This window comes from Abramis brama, assembly GCF_963993115.1.
Source record: "Abramis brama genome assembly, chromosome: 3".
Taxonomy (NCBI): Eukaryota; Metazoa; Chordata; class Actinopteri; order Cypriniformes; family Leuciscidae; genus Abramis; species Abramis brama.
Genome location: NC_139965.1, coordinates 42,449,209 through 42,475,472, shown reverse-complemented (window position 1 = coordinate 42,475,472; position 26,264 = coordinate 42,449,209). Strand labels below are relative to the sequence as shown.

At 37.6% G+C, this 26,264-nt stretch overlaps 1 protein-coding gene across 2 annotated transcripts in view; it reads left to right on the top strand.

Moving 5' to 3' along the window:
- nwd2 (NACHT and WD repeat domain containing 2) overlaps nucleotides 1-26,264 on the top strand; it is a 72,093-nt gene that overhangs the window by 3,047 nt on the left and 42,782 nt on the right. For both annotated transcript variants that reach the window (XM_084108325.1, XM_084108324.1), the window contains exons 2-3: nucleotides 260-431; nucleotides 12,929-13,017. In XM_084108325.1, the coding sequence (XP_083964451.1) occupies nucleotides 281-431; nucleotides 12,929-13,017 (240 nt within the window). In that variant the 5' untranslated portion in view covers nucleotides 260-280. The remainder of the gene's footprint in view (nucleotides 1-259; nucleotides 432-12,928; nucleotides 13,018-26,264) is intronic.

Genomic DNA, 26,264 nt, shown 5'->3' with positions numbered 1-26,264 from the left:
CTCAAAGATTTCTCCAAACTGATTTTGTAACTAGTTCAAGTTGGTTACTCAGATTCATCACAATGACATCAGAAATTTGCCTGGGTTGAAAGTGCCAACTGTGCTTTATAATTCATTACACTATTGACAATAGTGAATTTTTTTTGCAAATGTGACCACATTCTCAGTCTTAAAGAGATTCCACCAAATTGTGTGTCCATACGCAACCATCCATCCATTCCAGTCCTGGATTTCTAAAGTTGTTAAATTCTGTTTGCAGCCTCGCTGGAAGTCGCCACCCATGTGGCCGTCCGTAGTGGGCAGCAGGCAGCCCTGTCCCCGTGAATCTGCTCTGCGTAAGGCAGCCATTAGTGGGAACGTCCTTGCACTCCCACCGTTCCATGTCCCCACGGGCAGGAGCGTCCGGGTCTTCATCTGTGCCAACCCTGATGGTAAGTAGGTTTTTCCCTCACTGTAAATGTGAAGAAAAAAAATAATAATTCTTTGGGTTCTTCATAGTGCCACACTCAAAGAAGTCATTTAAAGGTGCACCAAATATCCTTTCCTAATAATGAGCTTACTGGAGGAACCGTTTATGGTCTTTAGAGTTCTCAATTTTGCACATTCCCCAGAGAACTTACCTTTAAAATTGGGCCTAGAGGTTCTCCAGAAGGTTCTGCCAATGTGATGACGAGGCACCATTTTGGAGTTCCTAAGATCAAATATCTTTCATTTCTAAATAGTTTAGACTATTCATGACAGGTGCATGAATATGTGTGTATGAGAACTTGAGAATCACCTGGACCCAAGGACCATACTGACGGCAGTGCACAAACACACTGTTCTGTCAACCAGACTGACACCTGTTAATGCGCGAGCGATGTGCTAGACGTGCTTTATCATCCAATGTGTTAATGAAAGAGATTTTTCAGTAATGAATTCAGATGGCAATGACAGTTCCACATCATGCCGTTTCATAACACATGCTGCCATCCTAAGAGATATGGCCATTGCTAATGTCTGCAGGACCGCTGTCCCGTGTGCTTTGACAAGAGCAGCAGTGACAGCAGTTAGTGGAGCCGTCTGTCTCAGCACTGAACATGGGTTTCAACAGTCCACAAAAACACTGGCCAAGCAACCGTGACACAAAATACTGTGCTGCTTTACAGTCATACAGTCTCTAATATTAATATAGGGGAGCTCTTAGTCTTCAGTTTGCTCGTGGCTGTGCTTAACAGAGTGGGAATTTCTTGCTCCTATCCTGAGAAATCGGTCATCATTTCCACCATCGATTGCTCATTTTTACATCTTAAGGCTTAAACCCAGGGCTACTTAGAATTGACCTCAGATTTAATGAGTGCCAGGGGAACTAGGCGGCACATACAGTATGCAGTCATAGATTTAAATATGGGCTGCAGGGAGACCTTAAAATAGTCTTCTAATCTAGGAGTAAACAAGCCAAGGGAAAGTATAAAATGGGTTAGGAGGGAGATAGAGAAAGAGGAATGGAGAAATGAGCGCAGAGAGGTGAGAATGAAGTGAAAGGATGGAAGATACCGGTGAATAAATTAGATCGGCGCAAGGACGTCTTAAAATGATGACCTTTCAAGCTGAAGGATTCACGATAAAGACTCCTCTAAAATGCAGCTATAACATAGGCGACCTCGTCATATTCCACCTGTAGATGCACTCGTTCCTAATGCACATGGATGTGGTTACATGCATTATTAATAATAATAAATAAAAAAACAGGCCATTTTTTACTGGTAAATAATAGTATCAATTATATATATATATATATATATATATATTATAATATTAATATTATAACTACTATGTACTTTCCATTTGTTACAATATACTTAACCCCAACCATAACTCTAAACATACCTCAAACTCATTAGCAGTAAATGTGGGAATTTTCCAGAACATAGTTACACAGTAAATCCATTTTGTAGATATTTAATGTTAGAACATATATAAAGTGTGAACAAACTTATTATATAAGTTACTTATTTTATAATTATTTTAAATTATAAGTTGGAATGTGTCATGTTAAATACTTTCTCATATACCCTAATTTAATATGAAGAGACAATAAATAAGTCATTCATGCAGTAGATTGATTTTCCTGAAAAGTGTAAACAGTGTGGCTCTGTAGTGCTGTCAAACACTGTTCAATTTGTTTGAGTATTCTGACCAGCCGATACAGCAACATTGGCTCAACCAATGTGTGAGCTTGGGGCAGGACTATTTGTTTGTTTGGCCAGTAGCAGCCATATGGCGTTTTTCAGAAAACCTGCTTGAAATGGTTGTTATTTTTTGCAGTTTTATTTTTCATTTAATGAAGCTAATTTCAGCTAAGTTAAATAGTTTTAATTTAAAATAAAATAGTTTCCACGTTGAAATACCATTTTGTATAATCACATTCAACCTTCAATGAATTTATGCAGTGCAACTTGGTCTTATACTGGAATATTGTAAATAGAGTGAGCCTGAACCCAATTTTCTGCTGAAATAGGAGATTAGAGAGATTTTGTTCTGGTCAAAAGCCCTGGAAAGTCCACTACTTGAAGATGGTTTAGAGAGAGGCAGAGGTAACGGTGTGTGTGCTGACTGAGAGAGTGTGAGGTGGAGTGTGGAATCTAATGTACTGAACCTGTAGATGCACAACATAGAGGTGATGTCAAGGTAGAGAGTTAATGACACTTTCAGTGGCTGAACAAGCCAGCTGGGCTTTGGTGCAATGCTCTTCCCCCTTAAGCACTAGAGGGAGCAATTTATACATCACAGATTTACAAAAAGGGAGTTGGCCTTGCACGCAGAGACTCATAACTACTGTTATGTCTTACTATTCTCACTCTTATACATCCCCCAACATGAGAGGAATGATTTCAATTGGGTTAGAGCTATTGGAGAAGTCAGCTTTGTGATTTAGGGGGTCTACTAGGGGCAGTTAAGAGAGCAGTTGCTGGAGTCTTGCTGAGGTTGAGATTGAGGCTTTGAGGAAATGAATGTGATAACATTTATATGTTTGTTTTTATTGTTGTTTGTCTTTTTGTAGGGTAACCAAGGGCAACTAGAGTTTTATGTGCAGGAGTTTTATTCTGCTTTAGGGACCTTGAATTTAACGCCACCGTGTTATAACAGCATGCTGTCGTGATTTATTATGGTGTATTCAGATTGTTTTCCATGCTGGGTTAAATGGGTTAAATCAACACATCCAATGGCCCTTACCAATCATGGCCTCCTAATAATCCCCTTCCACTGAATTGGCTCTATCACTCTCTCTCCTCTCCACCTATAGCTGGTGTGTGGTGAGCGCACTGGCGCCATTGTACTGTGGCTGCTGTCGCATCATCCAAGTGGATCCTGACTGGATTGTAAAGCGCTTTGGGTGTACAGTAGTACATATGAAAGCGTTATATAAATGCCTCATTCATTCATTCATTCATTCATTCATTCAACACAGGCTCATTGGAAAAACATACCTGAGGCAACATTTCTGCGAAATGCAAAATATGTACCAATACAACTATAGTGTACGAAAAATACGTACCTGGACAAATACATACCGCTGCAGTTTCCAAAAGAAATGAACACTGGAGGCAGTAAAACAGCAAGCTCATTTTATCCTTTTCATACAAAATTATGATTTTATTCATCATAATGTATATTATGATAGACTTATTTTCACGCAGCTCCTTGCAAAATATTATATTATGACCTCAAAACACTTTTTACCATAGTGCACGATTTGTCAACGAATACTCTGGAGTTGGCATCACTTGACCAGCTCCATATGTTTGGCTTTTCTTACATATTAAGCTTGCTCGGTTGCTCAGCTGGTACAGAATTGTTCTTGTGATGTGAAGAACTCAGGTACAAATCCCGTGAAACATGAGTTACGACAAAAGAGTTCAAAGATGACTAGAATCAAGCTAAAAGGGCATGGTTGCTTCAGCAATCGTGTTTTTATGTCACATTTGCTTTTGTTAACTCTTATTAGGTAGGTTTAGGTTTTAATGTAGGTGTACAGTTTTTAAAAACGCGATGGACCAATAACCTTGGTACATTTTCCCAATGAGCCTAGGCTGAAAAAGTCACTATGTAAAATTCTCTGAATGTATAACTATTTCAATTTTAGGTTCAATTGAGGCTGTTGGTGGATGTCACAATGACACGCTCTGTGGCTGAAAAGCATCTCTCTTTATTTATGACAGTTTAAAAAAATTACATTGTAGATTTTTTGAGTGCTTTTAAAGGTGCATTCAGTAGTGCAGTGCAAATTTAAAAAGTTTTACGCATAAAGAAGTAATCCTCTGAATGGTTTCACGCTCATTTGCTGCAGCCTCTCTATATGATGCGAAGAGCTAAAATTAGACAATGGAACACACTTATTATCGTCCTTTACCAGTCAAGACAATGGGAAAATCAGTACTTGTACGGCCTAAGAAGCAGAAAAGGTCTCTAGACAAAACACAAGCATAAACATTGGTACGGCATACACAAGATAAAAAGATTTGAGTAGTGTTGCCCAAGTTGCCATTTTTTGTTGGTTCGGTGAGGTAATTATTGTGTAAACCGCTCTCTAAAATGTACTAGTATCAGTTTAATTTACATAAAACTCAGAGACAATCGTACTGATCCACATCAGTAGATGGCAGTACAGTATCTTACACTATTGTGTTATCGCTACTTGAAGTACACAAAGAACAGCAATGTTAGCGCTAGCAAAATAACTACTGAATGCACTTTTAAAACTGTAAGAAGGGTTCTTGGAGACATCAGCCAGTTAGCATTGTCGTGACTTCATTTTCAAAGGCTCCAAAGTGATTAGTCACATGGCATTAAATTACAGCTCAAGTGATTGGCTCAAAAACAATTCCCATGAGCAGAGATAGCAGACCTACGCCAGCTGAGCAATTGCCATTGAGATATCGTTCTTAAGCTATGATAGACATCCTTGGTTGAGTCAGTATTGCTGTTTTGGGATAGTCGAACAGTTTGAACGAACAGTTTGATACTTTTCGGGAATATCAAACTGCTTATTTATAGTCGTATCAGCATGTTAAACGTTGATAGTATTTTAACATAGAAAAGATTAACACTCTTCACCTTTAATGCAGCATTATTTCATAAGCATTGCATTCAAAAAACACTCAAATGGCTTATGATGATGGATAATTATGTGCTTTGAATATTCAGATAATTTTTTTGCCTTTGAGCTTTTGGTAATTAGTTTACTAATGCCATGTAGCTAATGGATTGCCAACAGGAACGTGTTTTAGTCACAGATGGGATTTCACTCAGTCGTTAAGCACACTTGGTCAGGCGCCTTTGATGGGGAGCAATTCTCGTTCCATCGTCCTCCATCTTGCGACCTCACCTAATCCCTCAGAGTCTTGTGCTTCAGCATCAGACAGCTGTATCAATACTGAGCTCATCTATATGCGACCATCCGTTCAGAGCCCGTGCTGCTGGAGACACATGTGAGAGCCCCATGGGAGGGAGTGAACAAAGGCTTTAACCCAGATTATAGACAGGAACAGACATAGCACTGAGAGTGAGATGCACGCTTGCTGCTTGAGATTCTAAATGACACCAATATTCATAAACTATTAAGGCGTTTAAAACATTAAGTGACTATAAAGAAATGTCATTGATGGTAATGTGGCATCTATTTTTGCTAGACCATACATACCATTCAGTTCTAAAATGTAGGTTTGTAAATATAACTTGTGGGAACAAATTCTTAATTTGTAGCCACAATTACTTGGTTGTGTAGGGCTCTGTACATTCGAGAATATTCAACAAGAAATATAGCCTGGTAATACCAAACTCTGCTACTTCGCTTTACTTCGTAGACAGAGTCTGGCATGGCATAATTGAAAAGCGTTTTCTTTCTCGCAGGGGGGCGCTTGTCTGAAGTTTAAAATCATTGGTTACCCGTAAGCCAATCACATAACGTTTGGTTATGGCGTGTGTTATGCGCATGCTCAGCCGCATCTAACTTCCACTGTAAACACATGTATGATGCGAAAACAAAACCATCGAGCGAAATACTGGAGTGAACATGGCTGTGAACGACTTTTGCAGATTATGTGAAGTAAATCTACGCATCCACGGTACAATCAGCGTCTACGTCACGGCTCTCAGCCCACCCTCTGTTCGTTGATTGGCCGGCTGTTTTCAGGCCGGAGGAAAACGGAAAGCTCTGACGCTGTCTCAGACTGAGTACAGAAGCGAAATGAAATTGAGCGGAAGTACGAAGTCTGACGTAGTCAGGCTACAATAAATATGTTGCAGGACCTGATTTTATTAACTGAGAAATGATTGGCACATGAAACATTAGAATACATGCCAAAATGGAGCCAGGTGGTTGGAGGGTAGGGATTGTGACATTAGTTATTCCTTTTTGACAAAATTGCTAACCCAAACATTTTTTTTTTAATTCAAACAGAATGCGTTATTGCGTTTCAAAAAATCGAGACATTTTTTGACCTGTTAACTATAACGCACAGAAAAGGCACAACACCCCCCCCCCCCCCCCCACACACACACACACACACACACACACACACACACACACCCCACACTCTATCAGTGGAGAGCCTAAAGAATAGCAAACTGATATAGACAAGTAGAAGAGAAAACTATGCTTCAGACGGGTTGAAATAATGCATATAAAATGGCAAAGAAGCTCAGATATCCAATGATAATTAAAGTAAGCTTTAATTATCATTGGATATCTGAGCTTCTTTGCCATTTTATATGCATTATTTCAACCCTTATATGCAGCCTTTATATGCAGACCAACCCTTTATATGCAGACCAAGACCAAGGCATAGAGCGAGTGAAAAGGGAAAAAAAAAGATCTAAAAAGAAAACCATGTGATACGTTATAATGGTAAAAAATCTAGCATCTAGCATATGTTTAGACAGAAAAACAATTGAAAAACAACAGATGAATGTAAAAATGAATTCTGTGTGTGAACAGACTTTAAATCCTGCAATGTGCGCTTATTTATAAGTAAATTTAAAGTTCACTTTAAATGCATGGGAGCTAAAAAAAAATCTAATTCTTCTATACATCTGAGATGTTTAAAGTCAGCCTTTCAGGCTTTGATTGGGGCTACAAGGCTTTATTATAGAAATTATAAGTCTTGTTCAAGTCTTTTATTTCTTACAGCCTTTCACGACGCCCTCCTTCATCTTTCCTCGCTTTCCTTCCTTTATCCATTCAATGCAATCTGGTTCAATAAAAGCTTTACTGGCACCACCCACCCCCATAGTGAATGAGCTCACTAGTTTTCTCTCCTCTTTTTTATATCTTTCTTTATCATTCTCAATCATATCAGACACTTCAAACATGCAACATGTAAATGTGAAGGCCAGTACAGCGGCTCATATAGCCGATGGTTCTATCATTTCTCTCTGTCTCTCTATTTTTCTTCCTTTCTTTTTCTTTCTCTCTATGCACATTTCAAACCTATGTCTTTGACACAATTTCCTGATGGATACACTTTGAAAGCTTCAATCTGTTATGGAAATGCACTGTATAAAGTGCTCCCCAGTGCGTGGCACGCTAATTCATTTATGACTATATGAAAGTATCTACTCATGAGGTGCTTTTCCCTGGTGTTTTGCCAGTCTATACGTGTCTTGTCTACTAACTGGACAATAAAGTGGTCTAAAGATTTTCTTTTGTTCTGGGGATGGTTTGTTGCATGTGGGGAGATTATTTCAACGTTTCATTATAAGACCATAACCTTTTTAAAAGAAGCTTCCCAGTGATGTTACAGGTTTAAGCTCCTCTGTTGTTTCGTTTGTGTTTATATAAAAGGTCTAATGGTGTGGTCACTTTTACTGTTGTTTGACCAGTATTGTAAGCGAAATCCAGTCATTTCAATCATGAATTTCACGTGAGGATGAAAGATTTCCCCTTGCTTATTTTAAAGTTGAAGGGTTCAAGTTGGTCATGTAAATTCACCGGTGTTGAACAGAAAGCTGCTTGGTTTTGAAAGTGAACGAGATAATTCACCTTGTTATCTACCTTTTTGTGACCACATGTTTTTAAGTTCTTTGCTTGCTTGGATAGTCAGTGTATCGTTTTTGTTAGGGTGAAAAGAAGATGAAAGTATAGAAAGATAAAAAGCATTTATCACTGAGAAAGTCTGGAAAAGAACAAAACATTGCACAGGAAAACATAGTGCAAGAGAAAAGTAATAGGCTGAGACTAGATACTTTTTAGGACAGCCCAAAAAAGAACTGAATGGAAAGTTATAAAAGATTTAAAACATGAAAGCCGCCAAAAATCTTGACTAGGCTGACACAGATAGAGTTGCTGTAGTGAGCTGTGACACGCTGCGTTTGCTGCCTGTACCCAGAGGGTTCAGAGCACATGATTGGCCTCATCTTCCACAGAGAGCTCTCCAGTCTGATTTTCCCGTTCTCTGTCGAAATATCAACTATCAGCAGAGAGCCTGACCAATAGCAAACTGATACTGACAAGCAGAAGAGAAAACCATGCTTCAGAATCAAGTTCAGTTACCCTTCGTTCTCATTCCAAGGTAAATCAAAGCGTAGCAGACCAAGAAAGGCATAGAGGGTGTGGAAAGGGAAAGAAAGATGCAAAAAGAGATGTTTGACTAAGTAAGCATCATCTACTATGCAACCTTGAAATCAGAGTGTCGTCTTATCAAAGCAAATTTCATATTCGTATAAGAGACTATTTTAGGTGTCAAAGGTTTGTAATTGCAGCTTTAATTGGTTTGTGAATAGGGTACTGGGGGTGTTTGAGAGTGTTTGTTTATTTTTGCCCTGGTACTAGCAGCTGTGTACAGTAGTAAATACAGTAAGGCTGAGTATCCTCAATGTGTCAACTCTCATATTGTCTCATATTGCCCTGACTTTCTGTGACAAAGGGCATCATGTAATATTCAACGACATACACTGCTGCTGTGTGCAAGATTCTGAAGGCATTAGTGGAAATGCTGCTATTTTGCATTTGTATTATGTAACACTTTTGTTCACTACAAATTAATTAATAATTGAATAATTTAATGACTTTCGCTTTAATGACAGCCAGGCTGCATGAACTGCACAAGTTTGTTTGTCATACCTGATCATCAGGTTCTCCAGCATGATTTGAGATGATCTTCAACGGAAGAAGAACATTGACCATCTGAACCAAGACAAGTCACACCAATGTCTCTAATTTACTTATTTGATTTGAGTACTTCTTAGTTTTATGTCATCTCGTGAACAGAAAGATTTCATAAACAACCATTTTCAAAATCCTGCAACTTTCTGTTTATTTCCAGGTTATGAATCCCAGATTGTCTATGTGATCACAGAAGTCGTGCTTGTTTTTGCTCTGCTACTAGCAGCAGAGAACAGTAGTGACTACAGTGTAAGCCGGGGAATCTCTGTTTTCAAGCCTTGCTGGCAGCTATCCCCTGAGAAAAGAACAGTGTTGAAGTGACAGCGAAAGACAGGGACTAAAAGAGAGATGTTTGGAAGTGTTTGTATGTGATTTGCTCATAAGCATTCATGCATATGATGGAAAGTATCTGAGAGGGAAAGAACTGCAGTGGTATTTTGGACAGAAACACCACAGAATTGTTTGAAGTACTATGTAAATACGGTATTCATTCATTAACAGTGTTGTTGTTGTTAACTAAAAATTATGCAATAACTATTACAAATTTATTTAAAAAAAGGCTGAAATAAAATATAAATATTAGATGAAAAGTAAAAAAAATAAATAAAAAAAACGAAAATTTAAAATGTTGCTTAGGCAACTAATGAAAATACAGTTTTTCTCGATTGCTTAAACACATTTCTTGAAACTATACCTCGTATTCTCAAAACAGTAAACGCAAATCCATAACGTCTCATCCAATTCCCCAAACATTCTATTTTTAGGTCAAAATGAAGCTCTACACTCCATTCACTCTTTGCAAACTTTGCCCTCAAACAGGACACACAAGCCCTCACAAACACACACACTACAACATAGTCTACACACTGGTGCAATAAATTTAAAACAACATTTCCAAAACTGGTATGTTGCTAGTGGTCCCCCCCTCACAAACCTTTCACATGATGAACACAAAAGACACAACCAATGGATACATTGGCACATTTTTATTCATTCATGTACTACACAGTACAACACACACACACACACACACACACACAAATATATATATTATTCCGCCTCAGCATCCCATCTTTGGTCTGGGTCAGGCCAGAGAATCTCGTCCACATCACTGGACCTAGCCGGGCAGAGGGGTAAAATCCTCTTGCATGCCTGTTCCCTGCTGGCACACATCAACTGAAATATTTGACAGGCTTCTTCCATTTCATCGTCTCTGTGTCCTGGAAAAATAGAAGTACTGATTACTGAAACTGTAACACATCCTTTTTACAAAATGGATGCATTCAGAAAACTCTATCTGTATGTGAGGCAATTTGATTTCTTTAAAAAAAAAAAAATCCAATTGCTAACGCACAATTTTGCAAACTAGGCTGGTTTTATCAAAATACTTAACACAATTCACAAAACCACACACCCAAACTGCAAAATACTGAATATATCCTGCAAAATGAAGCACTGCAGCCAAAACTACATATAGCATTATCAAACTTTTGCACAAAATGGCATACACATCATTCATATTACCAGATTGTGTCTAACCAACTACACACTGTTGAGCATAATGAAAAGCACTCTCATCTTTAGTATGCTTTGCCATAATACTAAAATATTTCAAATTGTTCACATGCACAGAAATATTTGCAGATACACACACACTGTTGAAACATTTTTTTTAAATTATTTTTCACCAAACAAGTCAGTGCAACATATGCACAGCAGATATATTTACATTGGACTGAACAAAAATATGCTCATAAAAAAACAGTAAACTGAAAAAGATTGAAGTGTTAACAGTTAACCATTGAGGTGTTTGGCCTGTTTTGGCCAATCAGCTCATGTAGTGTCATTTTGAATGGCAGTGTTTTGAAATGGCAAACATGTGACTTTATGTCAGATTGTTGTGTCTTACGCAGAGAACCATGTTCAGTGCTTTTAAAAAGTGCCATTTTGAATTGCAAAATGTGTGTAAAGCAGAAAATGTGTTTAGACTTTTGGAGACTTGAGAAGAGGTTTTGCTCTCTGTGTGTCAGTTTAAATAATTGTGCTGTGCATGCCATTTTAGTGTGTTAGCAATTGGAAAAAACAGTTTTACAGTAGTATAGTGCAACAGCTACAGTACATGTATGTGTTGTAACAGCACATAGTACAGCTCTCAAAAGTTACAGAGCAGTCTGAAGTACATCTACTGTACCTGTTTTTCTCCCGGAAGGTTCTTATGATTGAGGCGACGGTGAAGAGACTCAAATTTGGCCTTACTCGTAGCCCAGCCTCCCTCATAGTCATACCATGGACAAAGACATGGGCAACTAGAGTGTCTTGTCTCCTTGCCCTTGCCCTTGCCCTTCACCTTCCTCCTCCTCCACTCCAGTGTCCTCAACCTCTTCCTTAATGTCTTTCTGGATCCATTGTTCCAAAACTGAATGAACTCTGGCCCTTTTATCTATCTATTGAAGGTTCTGATTGGTGTTTGATCAATTTTGACTCTTAGTGTTACTTGTATTGTATCCAGATCTTAATTGTATGCTAATTTAGCTGAAGCTATGCTGACTTGAGTGAACAATATTGAATGCTAGTGCTTTCTAAATGACGACATGGTGTAGGCAATGAGAAATGATGGGATTTGTGTGTAGAGTTTTGCAGTGACAGTTCAACAAATCTGACTCATGTGTCAAAATGGGAATAGTGTTTATAGTTTAGGGAAATGGGTGTGCTTTTTGATAAATGGCATTATGGTTTTGAAATTTTAGTTCAAAAGCCTGGTTATAGTATTTAAGCAATCGAGAAAAACTGTAAGTTGAAGTACTAAAATAACGAACTAAAATTGAAATAATTTTTTTTTTTAAGTAATAAAAAAAAAGAAGCTAAAAAATTACAAAAGTACATAACGAAATTACTAAAAGAATGAAACCAAATCTAAAATAAAATATATAAATATAAATATATATATATATATATATATATATATATATATATATATATAATATAATATAATATATATATATATATATATATATATATATATATATATATAATATAAAATATATATTAAAATATTAAAATATTAAAATAAAAGCTATGTTATTATGTAAATAATAGACGACAAATTATATGAAATGAAACTATGATATAATATCAAAGACCATCACTGTACCTTGTTATTGACACACTTTTTTGTAATTGCACCTTTTTTAGAAGTCTGAATAAATCCATATACAGATTAAGGGGCAGATTTACTAAACAGGGCAAATTAGTGTGAGAGCGCAATTCCAAAACAGCGCAGATGGGAGTGGAAAGTTCTGCACGTGATCTACTGACGACATGCAAATTAAAGGACACAGACGCAGTCAGATCATTTCCATAACGACCAACGCAATCTACCAGGTAGCGACTGGTTTAAGACGTGCTTTTTTTGGGCGGTAAATAATGGCACAACTACCAGTACATTGACGAGCGCAAACCTTAGTAAATCACCTTGCATGATTAATTTAAATACTCTCCTCCCATAAATGTTGTGTCTGAAAGGGAAACTCATACAAATGCATATGCAATAAGGTCAGCCGCAAAAATAACCCTGTCCACGTCTTTTCAGCGCTAATTTTTCACTGCGTGTCTTTAGTAAATCCTGACAGTAGTTTTTTTAGCGTCAAAAAGTGTTTGCGCTGGCGCAAGCTATTAGTAAATCTGGCAACTATGACTTACAAACAAAGATGTATGAATATTTACAGATGATTGTTTTCCCTTTCTGAATATTCATGTTTGTTTGTGTTTTGTTTGTTGTCACAGATACAGAAGCAGAGAGAAATGCTCTGAAAGAACATGTCTATCCCAAACTACGAGACTTCTGCAGGGAGAACTATGGCATTGAATTTCAGGTAATACAGCCGTAAATACTCTACAGCAACCATTAAGCTCAAGACAAACAGATTTCTTTCTCTTTTTTTCTTTCTTAACCTTCTACCTTTTTTGATTTTACTCTGTGGGCTGGAAAGATAAAGTTTCTCAGGGACTATTATGTGATCTCAGCACTGATATGCTCATGTAAGGCGAAAGCATGTCTCTCTTATATTCGCCCTCGGGAGCATGGCCCGGAATCCATCTCTCTCTTCCCCTCCTCTCCTCTGGAGTGATATTTACAATGCAAATGTTTGTTGTCATAGAGAATGGAGCAGTGGGGAGATTTCCATCATGCAATTTGATAATTAAATGCTTAGAAGAGGCACCGTGGCCATTGGCGCCGACAGCGTGCTGAGATTTAACTGAGGCTACATTGGTGTGGGGCTTGACCTGATTTCAAGACCACCCCCTCAAGTAACAGATCTTCATGTATAAGTCTATGCCTTGTTAAATTCAAACCTATTCTGTGATTTTTTTAGATTTAGCTGACATTGATGATTAGTGACATTTAGATGTAGTAACATTGAAAATTGTGATAATCCTTCATTTTCTTTAAAATTGTATGAAAAACTCTTTGCATTTTTGTAGTTTGTTTCATTTCTGTAATATTTTGTCTGAATTTAAATAGCTTTAATGATAAAATGTGTATTGTCACAATACTTTCTCTTGTCCCAACTTAATTTGCAGAAAGTTCAAGGAACCCATATAGTGAACAATCATGCTGTACAGAGCTTGCAGTCAATTGCAATTAAGGGCAAGTTCAAGTCACAAGAGAGAAGTCTGACGTTTCACCAGAAGAGTTTAGACATTTTGATAAAAAATAATGAGGTAAATAAAATAAAAAAATAAAAAAACGCACAAATTAATTGTTCACAATAAGATCAATAACATGCATCCTTAAGCCCTGTTCATGCTGCAAGCAACACATCAAAATGACATGATCCCATTCACTTTCAACAGAGAGCATGTGATCTCTCGCTTTTTTTAGATCTCTTTAGTCACAGTAAAAAAGTCTCTATTCCAATTTCGGTACCACAACCACCAGAAGTTATTGAACACATGTGAGTACAGATGTTACCAGATGTTACCAAATGGAACATTAAACCTTCCAAAAGTCCAGTAAACATAGTTATTCAAGACAACAGTTATTCAAGTTATTCAAGACAATCAGTAATAAAATAAATAACAAAGAAACAAATGATAAGCAATATTACAAAGACACAAATGAGGTAAACAATGCTTGTTTTTTCCGAAGTAGCCTACCTAACAGCAGCATTTAACAATAGCAAGTTTTCAAGTAAACATACAGAAATTGAAAAGAAAGTAATCAAAAGTACAATAAAACTAATTAAATTATTAGCATTGTCTTAACAGCATGAAATTAAGCTGTTTATTTCTTAACCGATTCAGAAATTAAAACGAACTACTGTATTGCCAGTAAAATAGCTTTATTGTGAATTTCTTTAGTCTAACATGCTCAGTTCTAAATGGCTTATTAAATCTAAAGTTATCCGGCAAGTGCAGTGAGGGTTTTCTCTTTTTCTTGTCAATATGGTTTAGTTAATGCTAATATCTAGGTATTAACTAGTTATTAATTAGTTCATGTAATTATTATAGACAGCAGCAGTTATTTTAGGCTGCATTTTCACTGCACATATTTGACGCATCCGTTTTTTCCCATCTGTTTACATAGACTTAGGACATAAATGGCTGTGTTTACATTAATACTTAATCTGTTTCATCCCGCTCCTTTTCGGACATATTGTAATTATTGTTTATAATACTTTATAGATATATTTTTTTTCTTCGGTATGTTGCAACATACTTATTGTATTTTTATATTTTATTTTATTTTTATATTTTCTTGTTTAAAATAACATAAAGAAAGAAGGAATACTTCAAAAGGACAGGTGGTTTTTGTAATGTGCGTACTAGCCGCTTCAGCTCAAGATTTGCGCTATACCACCACATGCATTCAAGTTACACATATTTTCACTTCTTGCTTTCCCAGGGAATTGAACCCATGACACTGGCATTGTAAGCGTCATGCTCTAATGTTTTAGCTACAGGAATACTGGTATTACATATCTGGAAACAGTCTTTGTTTTTGGAAATTCTGGTGACATTAACAAACACTCTATAGCATTAAGTGACATGGCTTTATCATTGTCTCATCCTTCAACATAGATGAGCCGTTCTATAACTGCTTATCCTTTCATGACAGCTTAGTCACATCAGGTGTGACTGATTTGAAAGTGAGATGAGACATCAAGTTCAGTCATCTACCCCAAATTATTCATTGATCCATTGTGTTATACATGTTTGGGGTGTTGAATGAACCCATCAGATATCTACAGTAGCCATAGTAACTGGTCAAATGAAAATTTCTTTAACTGTGAATAAAAAATTACCATTGAAACTGTCATGTTCTATTGCTGAGACTCAGATCTCAGTGTTTATAAGTTGAATTAAATGATTATATATCCAATGGGCTTATAACAGAACATTATAGTTTTTGGCCTAATGTTTTGATAATCTGATATGAGACGTTTGTTGATCACTGCAGAACTTTCGTTTTGTGGCCTGATATTCATAAGGTCTCATTTATATTTCAAAATTAATTCAAGAGTTTTTTTTTATTTGTTTTTTTTATCTTGCACAATGTTGCATCACAAGTAAATGTGTCTTGTTTTAAGGAGGTTTTTATTATTTTACTGGATATGTTGGTCAATAAATTGGCCAAATAATTGTTGGCTAATAAATTACTCTTTTGCATTTAATTTATCACATTTTAATTTAATATAAACTGACAGGAAAGCAAAGTTATTGTCAGAGAGGAGAGGAAAACAGTGAAACGACTGGGGTGAGAGAGAGAGAAGGTGAGAGAGATAAATGAGAGACAGACATAAAAAGAAGAGAGTTCTCTCAACCAGAAAATATGATGTGGCAAATTCCGATTCTTTCTGGTCACCGTTGTTTGATTCTATTTCCTGTGACGTCCCTGAGAGGGATGGATGCTGGATTGAGTGTGGCTGTGTACATGTGTGAGCTCTGTGTGTGTGTGTGTGTGTGTGTGTGTGTGTGTGTGTGTGTGTGTGTGTGTGTGTGTGTGTGTGTGTGTGTGTGTGTGTGTGTGTGTGTGTGTGTGTGTGTGTGTGTGTGTGTGTTAATCTATGGAAGGCTCTATCCTAGTCCAGTCACAGCACACATGCACACAGTAAATCCCTTTAGCAGTGGTGGGATATCAGGCCTGAAAGCGCTGTAACATGACAGTGTGGGACCTTCTCAGATGTGGGGAACGAATTACAGCATAAACCTTCTTTATATGACAACTTATAATGATAAGACTTTATTTTTTAGTTACATTTTTTTTTTACACAAAGCATGCATATCGTGTTTACTCTTGGTTTTCCGCTTCTCTGTATTTTAATCAATAATTTATGGTTTATTACAGTTGGTTATATGTTATGAGATTTTACCCTCACCTTAATTGATATCATGATATCTAGATATCTGATTGCAAAATATATTTCTTTATATTAAAGGTTAACCGAAAGTTGGTTTTGCCTAAAACTGGAACATATGGCAGATTGTTTTTAATCACAGATTGTTTTAAAATCAATAATATCAATTAAAACTTTCTACTTAATGAGAAAATTAACAATGACTTATTAAAATAAATAAAATACATAAACATTTTGATAGTCCACTTTAGACATTCTGCTAACTATTAAAATGACAAATACCAGTACAAGTAGACTGTCTGCTAATATCTGCTAACACTTTATTTTGATGCCCCCCCCACACACACACACACATACATTGTAATGACTATAAGTAGCTTTGCAAGTCTTATCTTATTCTACTAACCCTAACTCTAAATTAATAATACTCTAATGAGAGTTAGTTGACATGTAGTTGCAAAGTAACATAGTTAGTAGAATGTCTAAAGTGGATCGCTTCCTAACTATTGTTGCTTCCGTGTGGTTGCCCTGCACGCTTAATAAACAAACTACAGATGGTCCAAAATGCAGCAGCTCGAGTTCTTACCAGAACCAGGAAGTATGACCATATTAGCCAGGTTCTGTCAACACTGCGTTCTCGAGCCACCAGGCACTGTTTTGTGCGGATGGGCGGCCGCTCCCGGAGCGCGTTGAGGGTTTTCTGTTAGAGCGGTGTTGTGTTAGCGGCCCCTAAGTTAATAACTAATGATCTTCGCAACGGAAGTGAATCAATCAATCAAAACTAACTTTAGCTGGACAATAACTTTATCCTAGAGCTGCTGTAAAGCCAAAACAATCTCTGTTACTGTAATTTCCTATTATCACTGTAAAGCTGCTTTGAAACAATTCATATTGTTAAAAGCGCTATATAAATGAAGGTGACTTGACTTGACTATTGACTTCTGAAGCAAGTAATCGGATAATCAAAAGTGCGTTGGATGATCATAGTTATGTCTCAAAAAAACTCAGTGATTTTAATTAATCTAAAGAGGGCTAACTGATAGTTCAACAAAGCGACAATCAGTGCCATTAATCTGTAAAAGGGACCCCCCTCGAAAACGAGATGATACATCTCAAGGGGTTTATCCAAATAGTAAACTAATTTGACACAAAAACGGTATATCAGTCAACCTCTAAAGTAATAATGGAACCCAAACAATTTTAAATCTTTAATTGTTTATTTTCCTGCAAACACAACAAAGCTTAAAGAGATCAAAAATATAAGATCTCTTTCCCCCATATGACCATCTCGCTGGCCACTGAGGTTCTCACTGTCTTACTCAAACCTCAACTGACCATTTGAACAACTGTGTAATCTGTTCACTAACTCCTGATTAGCTTCCAGTCAACTTGATCACATCAACACAGGCCCAGTCTTCACACATCTCACACACACACACACGCACACACACACACACACACACACAAAGTCCTGTTTTCATTCTAACAACACTTCTTAATGATGGGCTCAATAATCCAATGAGAGCGCAAAAGAGCTGTAGGCACTTGCACATTGCTGGTAATACTGTCTGGCTGCCATGGCGACGGCGAGGTTTGATTACAGGGTTGGAGTCAAGTCTAAATGTGTCAGGTAGCCTACTGAACCAACTGATATACATACAAACACATGTATAAATAGTTGGATTCGCAGAAGATGCTGAAAAGCATATGAAAAGCATTTGTATGTACAGTTTTTGAGAGTGATAATGGTAATTAGGTTTATCTTGCTGAACACAAGACTGATGCTTTAAGTTGTGGGGCATGGTGTAACACTACATTAGGTAGTATGGAACCTGCAATTAAAGGCACACTATGCAAGATTTGTACCTTAATATAACAGCTTCAAAATCATTTAGATGGTAAACAAACTCGTAGTAGGGTGAATCATCCCGATAGCATGTGTCGCCCGACAAATCTCGCGAGAATCACGACTTGCTTTACGGCACGACGTCACATACATCAACAACATGTGAAGCAGCCTCTATGGAAGACACTAGCACGCATTTCAGACGTGAATCATGGCAGAGTCGACGAAGAAAACGAAGAAAGCGCGGTGGGAAGAGTGCAGAGACGGCACTGCGTGAGTTGTATTTACGACAGTAACGTTAAATACAAGTACTCCACCGCGACTCTAGGGGTCGCTGTTTGAGAAAAACGGAAACTGCATAGTGTGCCTTTAAACTGCCTATTATAGTCTCTTCAGGAAAGTCTAAACAAGTAAAACAATTGCAACACACAACACAATTTATGAAACTACAAAAATATAAAATGTTCCAAAAAATACAATTTGGTTAACAAATAAAATGTAAAGGATAATGCACATCCAGTCGGTTGTTATTGCAAAATAAACCCCGACTAGAGGAGCTTCTCAATATTCAAATTGATGCTTCTTCGTTTCCTCGCTCCTCCGTCCTCCAGTCTGTGACCCGGAAACTGATCAAAGGTAGCCATCTTGAAGGACTTTCCAATTCTCTAACTGCTACGTGAGGAGGCGAGGAGCGAGGAGACTTCCAGAGAAGCTATGAGCGAGGATACACAGGTGGATCCCATGTGGAAGACTTTCTTGTAGAGAAGCCTGACGCACGTATAAATTCTCCTCCCCTTCACATATGTCACAATAATTTTTATAATAATAATAATAATTTTGCAGTTTAAATAAACCATATATCACACATTTTTCAACAGGGCATCTTGCTTCATTATTATTATATATGAATTTAAATAATCAAACTTCAACAACATAAGGGCAGATCCTCTGAGCACAGCCGATGACGCTGTTTAGTGACGATTGAGTGACCAAGAACATCCCAATATACAAATAGGCTTATTTGTATATTGGGATGTTCTTGGTCACTCAAGCGTTGCTAATTCCTTTGATTCCTCCGTTCTCATTTTCTTTCCTCGCATCCTAAGGGGGTGGAGCTAAAACGCAAGGAAAGGAAGCAAGGAAAGGATGCCAAAATTAACAATGAGAAGCACACAGTTTTTTTTACCGTCCATTTTGTAATTGCATGTTATAGATCTTATTGTGAACCATGTATATGTAAAAAAAAAAAAAAAAACTATTTGACCTCGTAATGTCAGATCAGCTTCTGTGTCTTGTGCTCTATATGACTTTTATGTTGAAGTTTCTCTGTGCCTCGTTTCTGTGTTCTTTCCTGTGTCCTGTTTCATGTGGCCAGGTTATAGTGTTGTAGTTTTTCCATATTCATTAGACTGCTCCAGGTGTGTTATTTTACCTTGTTAAGCTCGTTTACCCCTCTGTTTATTAGCCCTTGTATTCTCTGGTTCTCTGTCGGTCGTTGTTTTATGTCATGCAGGTTTTCTGTGGTTCCCCGTGTTTTCTTTGTTTTTCCTCAGAGTGATTTTGTTCCTGAATTATGTTATGATTGTTTATTTTCATTAAAATCTCCCTGCATTTGGATCCCTCATCTCTGCCTGCCGTCTTTGATTCCTCAGTTCCGTGACACGTAATGTTTAAAGCTACTATGTAATGTTTGACCGTCTAGCAGTTGATGCATAAAACTAAACGTTAAGGAGGAACATTGTTTTGGTAATTACGTGAGTTGTGCTTTGGCTTCGCTATTCTGTACGAATTAATCTGATGGCTTGAAGTGCAGCGCTGTGCCCATGGTTACAGAAGATTGCCTTCAGTATGAATGTCACTAACAACATAAAAACTGTCCTAATAATGAAATCTGTAATATCGTCTTAGGTTACGTATGTAACCCGGTTCCCTCACGCACAAGTCCCCAGGTGTCTGATACCTCTGACGCGGGGGCACACACTTCTTGAAGCATTTTGTGCTGGTTTCCATTGTACTAGCCTCTAGAAACACTATAACATTACAGGCTGTCGCCGGCCAATGTCATTGTCGTGTTTGGATACGCGCTTCAAACACCGGTCACTCCGAAGGCATTCCCCATAGTGTCCTCTAGGCCGGGGACGCAGTGCAAGTTCCCATTTGAAAGGGAAACACTATTTGGGAGATGGTTTTATGTTGTACTTGCTCATTATTTAAATTTTGTTCATTTAAAAAAAAGTTACAGTGTAGCTTTCATTAAAATGTCATAACTCATAATCTCCAAGTGAAATGACAGACTTCTCTGATGACGTATGCAAGAATTCTTCAATCATTTAGTACCCTTGAACCCTGCCCCTCCATAATCAACTTCATGCTTGCATTTATTTTTAAGTGCAACAGCCATATCTCCAAATCCAATCAACAACCAATGAATAAAACCAAGACCCTGCCCTATATATATATATATTTATTTATTTATTTTTTCAATAATTCGTTACATCTGGATGTATGCCAAAATATGAAAAAAAAATCTGTCGCTATTTCCGTTTAATCACAAACTAGACACAAAACTACTGCTGGAGAAAATGCACAATTGGACTTTTGACGCCAAACCTTATAGTTAGAGATTATAAATAATCTTTGAATGTATAGAGATTGTGACAACTAGTCCTACTCTCTCCTATATGAATGAATGAATGAATGAATGAATGAATAGTTTTTATTATTGTGTCTTGCATACTACTGTATGCCCAGCCCTAATGGGCTTGTAAGACACCAATACCACCAACAAAAGACCAGTTGTCAGACAGTAGGCACAACATACATGAACTTATTTGAATAAACAAGTCTGCCGCCTCACCCAGGCTTTGCAAACAAAAGTAGCCAATTTAAACACATTAAAATTAAACAACCATTTCATCTTGTCGTCATCACTAATCCAGAACATTTCAGGCTTTTTAACAAACAATTCACCAAATAATACATTTCTAAAATCATCGTACCGTGGGCAATATAACACAAAATGAGTTTCAATTTCAACCTCTCCTAACTCACACAGTCTACAGAGTCTGTCCTCTTCAGGAGTTTGAGTGAACCTACCAGTTTCTAAGGCCAGGGGAAGGATGCCAGTTCGCAGCTGAGCCACCAAAGATCGTTGGTTCCTTGTCAAATTTGCCTTTACATACAACTCTGTTTCATATACATCTTTAATTTGTAAGTAAGTCCTTAGCTTTGTCTTAGCCATAATCCCAATCAGCCATTTATGTTTAAAATTTGACATCAAATTGGATCTGATGTTATTAACGCTACAGGGCAAATAATTACAGAATACGTCTGGAGCTCTGCAGCCCAGGGGGACTTGTTCTTACTCCACAGAAAAACTTTTTTTGTTACTATATTTTCAGGCAGATTAATAAGTCGATTCCACAGTCTAACCATTTCACATTTCCTTTGGACTGATCCAGGAACCCAGCCCATATCACCCAGCGCTGCCAGCACTGGGACAAACTTATGAACCCCTAAGAAGCAGCGGATTGCACAATTTTCTACAGCATCCAAGGCTGCCCCCACACACCAGCAGCGTAGTTTATGAATATAGCCATTTGAAAAAAAAAAAAAAAAGCCATTTAATTCCAGGCATAGACATGATTGATGTAAAGGTTTTATGGTTTTAACATTTGTCTGTTCTCTCCTCACCTCTCTCTCTCTCTCTCTCTCTCTCTCTCTCTCTCTCCCTATATCTTTTGTTATGTTATTGTGATCAAATGAATATCCTTTAGAACTTTCCTGTGGAACTATTGGACTTTATGACATCCTGAATACGTGAGTTAACCCAGGAAAGTGTACTGGGGAAAAAAGCATACAAGCAGTTTGTGCCAGAGCTAATTGCCTTGCTTGAAGTTATAAAGGTGGTAGAGTTCCAGTCCAAAATTGTCATGCCCTTCACTCGCTAACTTCCCTCCGCCTCGTTCACTCGGATGTGATTGCTTACGTGACATGATTGCCCACTACTGGCGGAACCTTTGCAATAGGCTGAATTGGAACATGCTAAGCCCTTGATCACTTAGAATCCACTATGGGGTTGATTTATTATAAAAATGTTTACCTTACGAAATTGTTTAATGCAGCATTCTATATGTATATAGGTGTGTTTGAGTTGTTTAATTAAAATATATATATATATATAATTAAGATATCATAGAGTTGTTTTTGGTGGGGTAAATTAAACGCAATATGCGTTGATGTCACAATCGTGTTGCATTGTGGTATCAAAATCGAGGGAGCGAGGGTCTGTCCATATAAACTTCCCTCGTCCACTTCACGAAGTGGAACGCACTTCAAAATGGTGGCTGGGATTCCCCCGAGGGGAAGTGCTTAGGGTAGTTTGCAAGTGTGTGTCTAAAAGTGGACTGGAACAAAGCCCTATGCAACCATCATTTGGTGGATCATTCGCACTCCTCAGCAGGCTTTGAATCCAACCCCAACCCCTCTGGTCACCCTGGAAATTCATGCCCTGTTGTGTAAGTGCTCCATACTGGTGAGAGCACATTGGATATGTCAGCACTCATTGGTGCTTCAGCAGATGAGAAGGTGAGAAAAAGGGATGGAAAATAACCGAAGGGTAAACAGAAAGAGACAGAGAGAGAGAGATGAAAAGCTAGAAGGACCGAGATACAAATGCTCATTCATCTCAGGGTTTGGAGGTTATGTCTTGCTGTTGGCTTGTTGATCTATGGATTTGCATGGAATTGAGGTGGGCTTCTACATTTTCAGATGGAATGCATCGATTAGCCATTTGCAGAAGAAAAAAAAAAAAAAATTGGCCATTTAATTCCAGGCATAGACATGATTGATGTAAAGGTTTTATGGTTTTAACATTTGTCTCTCTCTCTCTCTCTCTCTCTCTCTCTCTCTCTCGCTCTCTCTCTCTCTCTCTCAATCTAAATTGAAAAGGCAAGCAGGCTAGGCAGCTGGTTGCCATAGCAGTAGTCTAATTGCAGAGGCACTCAAGGGCAGTGCATTGTGGGTAGTATGTGAGATGAAATGAAGGCATGGAGATTGGTGACTGCTCCAAGGGGTTGAGGAACATGGTTCTCTCTCCAGGGTGGGGGAGCTAACAGCCTCTTAAATCAGGGGACTTCTGACATGCCTTTTTATTCCTTGCTTTCTGCCTTTCTCTATCTTACTCTTCTCATTTCCCGGCGTGCCTGTTTCCCTCCAACTTTTGCTCTCATAGATGGTTGTGCTCCTTCTTATCTTCTTGTTTTCAATAATTGAACGTTTTAAGTGTAAGATATAGTGTTCGACCACCATACACGTTGGAGTATCATATTTCTCTTTTAATTGGCCCTTAATGGGGGCCATCAGTGGACTCATTTGTCTTCTCCTAAAGTGATACGTTCATGTAGAGACAGAAGCCAGAAGGATGATAAATCATAACTCTTCTCAGGAGAATCTGTGGGCCTTTTCATCAGGCTGAAACTGACAACTGCATTGTAAAGATGTTTGTATCTTCCTCTCAGTCGTTTTGAATCTCATCATGAAATCTGCTCATAACTTCGGGATATCAAACTATTTGACTCTTGTGGTGTTTACCAATCAGATGATCATTTTCTATTTTGCAGAAGTTGTGATCGCTGCAGGCAGCCATGCCAAACCGAATCTCAGATTACAGTTTTTGCTTACTGATACAGTTTAGCCGTTTGTAGTCTGTGTAATTATATATGAGTCAGTGTGCTAGTTCAGAATAAATGAAAAAAATATCAAATTTTTTTCTCTCTCTCAAAGTATATCATACCCCATGTTCAGGGTGATTAATTTAATCAGTAATGTGTTACAATGTATTACATTCTGGAACTTAAAAGTACACTATTGGAGATTTGTTTTTGTTTCATTTTTCATAAAGATTTGTGTTCAGAACCTTACCCTTATATATTACTACTATGGTAAGCCTAAAATAATGATTTAGCTGGACGGTTGACTTAATAATTAACTCCTAAGTTACACTATGTTAAAAAAAGACATACATATAAATAGACATAAAAAATAAATTACATTTCAAAACATTAAAATAGAAAACCATTTTTTTATTCTAATAAAATTTCACAGTATGTTTTACTGTATTATTGTTTAAATAAAAGCAGATTTGGTGAACATAAGAGAATTCTTTCAACAACAAAAAGAAAATCTTACAGACCCCAAACCGGCTGTCTATAAATAAACAATAACTAACCAATATGGCCCTGATATACAGTATTGTTTTCCCCTACATTTTTTTAACTGTAAATTCATGTCACCATTAAGTAATCGATAGCATGTCACCAGATGCCTAGCCGTTTTAGTTAAACCAGATTGTTCATAACAGCAGATTTTTTTACATTTATTTCTCCAGTCACATGCAAAGACGTGCCTGTTCTTTAATTCAAGGCTGTTCTGTGGGTTGTTTTCTCTGATAGTTTTCTGCATGCTTTCATTCCCTTTCGTTCCATCTCCAAGGCATCATCAGAAAGTTCTCTGTATAATCGTGTAAAACGAGGAGAAAAGAGAAGAAGAAGTGTGAGACGTGGTTCTTTGAAGACAGATTAGAGATGCAGTGAAGCCTGAAAATATTAAAACCTGTCAACAACAGTGCTTGAGTTGTTTTGTCTGTGAATTTTCCTATGGTTCGGTTTGAGAGACTAGTTTATGGTTACCTAGTTTGATGTCGCTTCAAATGTCTTACCAGGGCAAGTTTCGAATTTAAATGTAGAACTTTTGCAGCATTGACATTGATACTCTTTTACCCTTTATCACCAGCCATTTGGGATTTATGGAGCATTATGTTTGCAAATCCTCAGTTTGAGCTGTGCAATTATGTAAATACAGTCATATTTGCCTCATGTTATGAAATTTTATGGCCAGAGCCCTCAGTAGCTGAGTAAACCTCATCATCATTTCTATGGATGCACTATTAGTGGAAAATGACAGCTTTTCAGTCTCTTTTACGCCACGCCGGGTTGTAATATACTGTGTTTAATGATACTCATTATGCATGTGTTTTCATTAAAAAAACATGATTGTGTAGCCCTATGTGGTTTAGATGTGGGCTTTAATGCATTAAGGAAAGCAATAAAACAAGAAGCAAGAAGTCAGTATCTGAATTAGTTCTTTGCTCATGATACCAGTTAAAATTGAGCTGTTTTCATAGTTCATAACAATATGATTAGGTTGTCATTTACATATATGGGCATCATTAAAGTGGATGACAGCTGTCGTAATTTAAAGAATCAGTGACGCTGTGTTCATAAAATATTTCTCATGTTAGCATACAGGGAATACGCTAATACGCTATGGTGGATTTTGCTAACTCATCCACTCATTACAAAACTTATGCTTTAGGTCCCAAAAATATCATTGTTTTGCTGAACATCACAGCTTTTTTAGTGTCTGTCAGCTCCTTGATTAATTTTCTCAGGTTTGTTTTTTTGAAAAGCATCAGATGCAAGCTAATTATCTCCCTGTGTCCCTCTTTCAGTCATTCAGTGAGACCTGAGCAGGATGTGTTTGTCGTCTGTGTTGTCATGTCCAGATGTTTGGGCTTCTAAACCTTCTATATACCTTGTTATCAGTCTTTCTCGGGGGCTGTGCTGTCACACTCTAATTGCTTGGTTAGTTAATAGTTAAGATCCATCAAGCTCAATGTGTGTATGCTAAGTGTTTGTGCACGAGTGTCAGCGCGCGTGCATGCGTGCGTGTGTGTGTGCGTGCGTGTTTGTTTGTGTGTGTGTGTGAAAGCATGACTGATTGCACTCACTCTGTTCTCCCACCACTTACTCCACAGCCAGCAGCCAAAACACAATCCAGCAAAGTAGAAAACTTCTGGCTAGTCTTTACTGTGATCTGCCAATTACAAAGCATGATCAAACCTGAACATGTCACT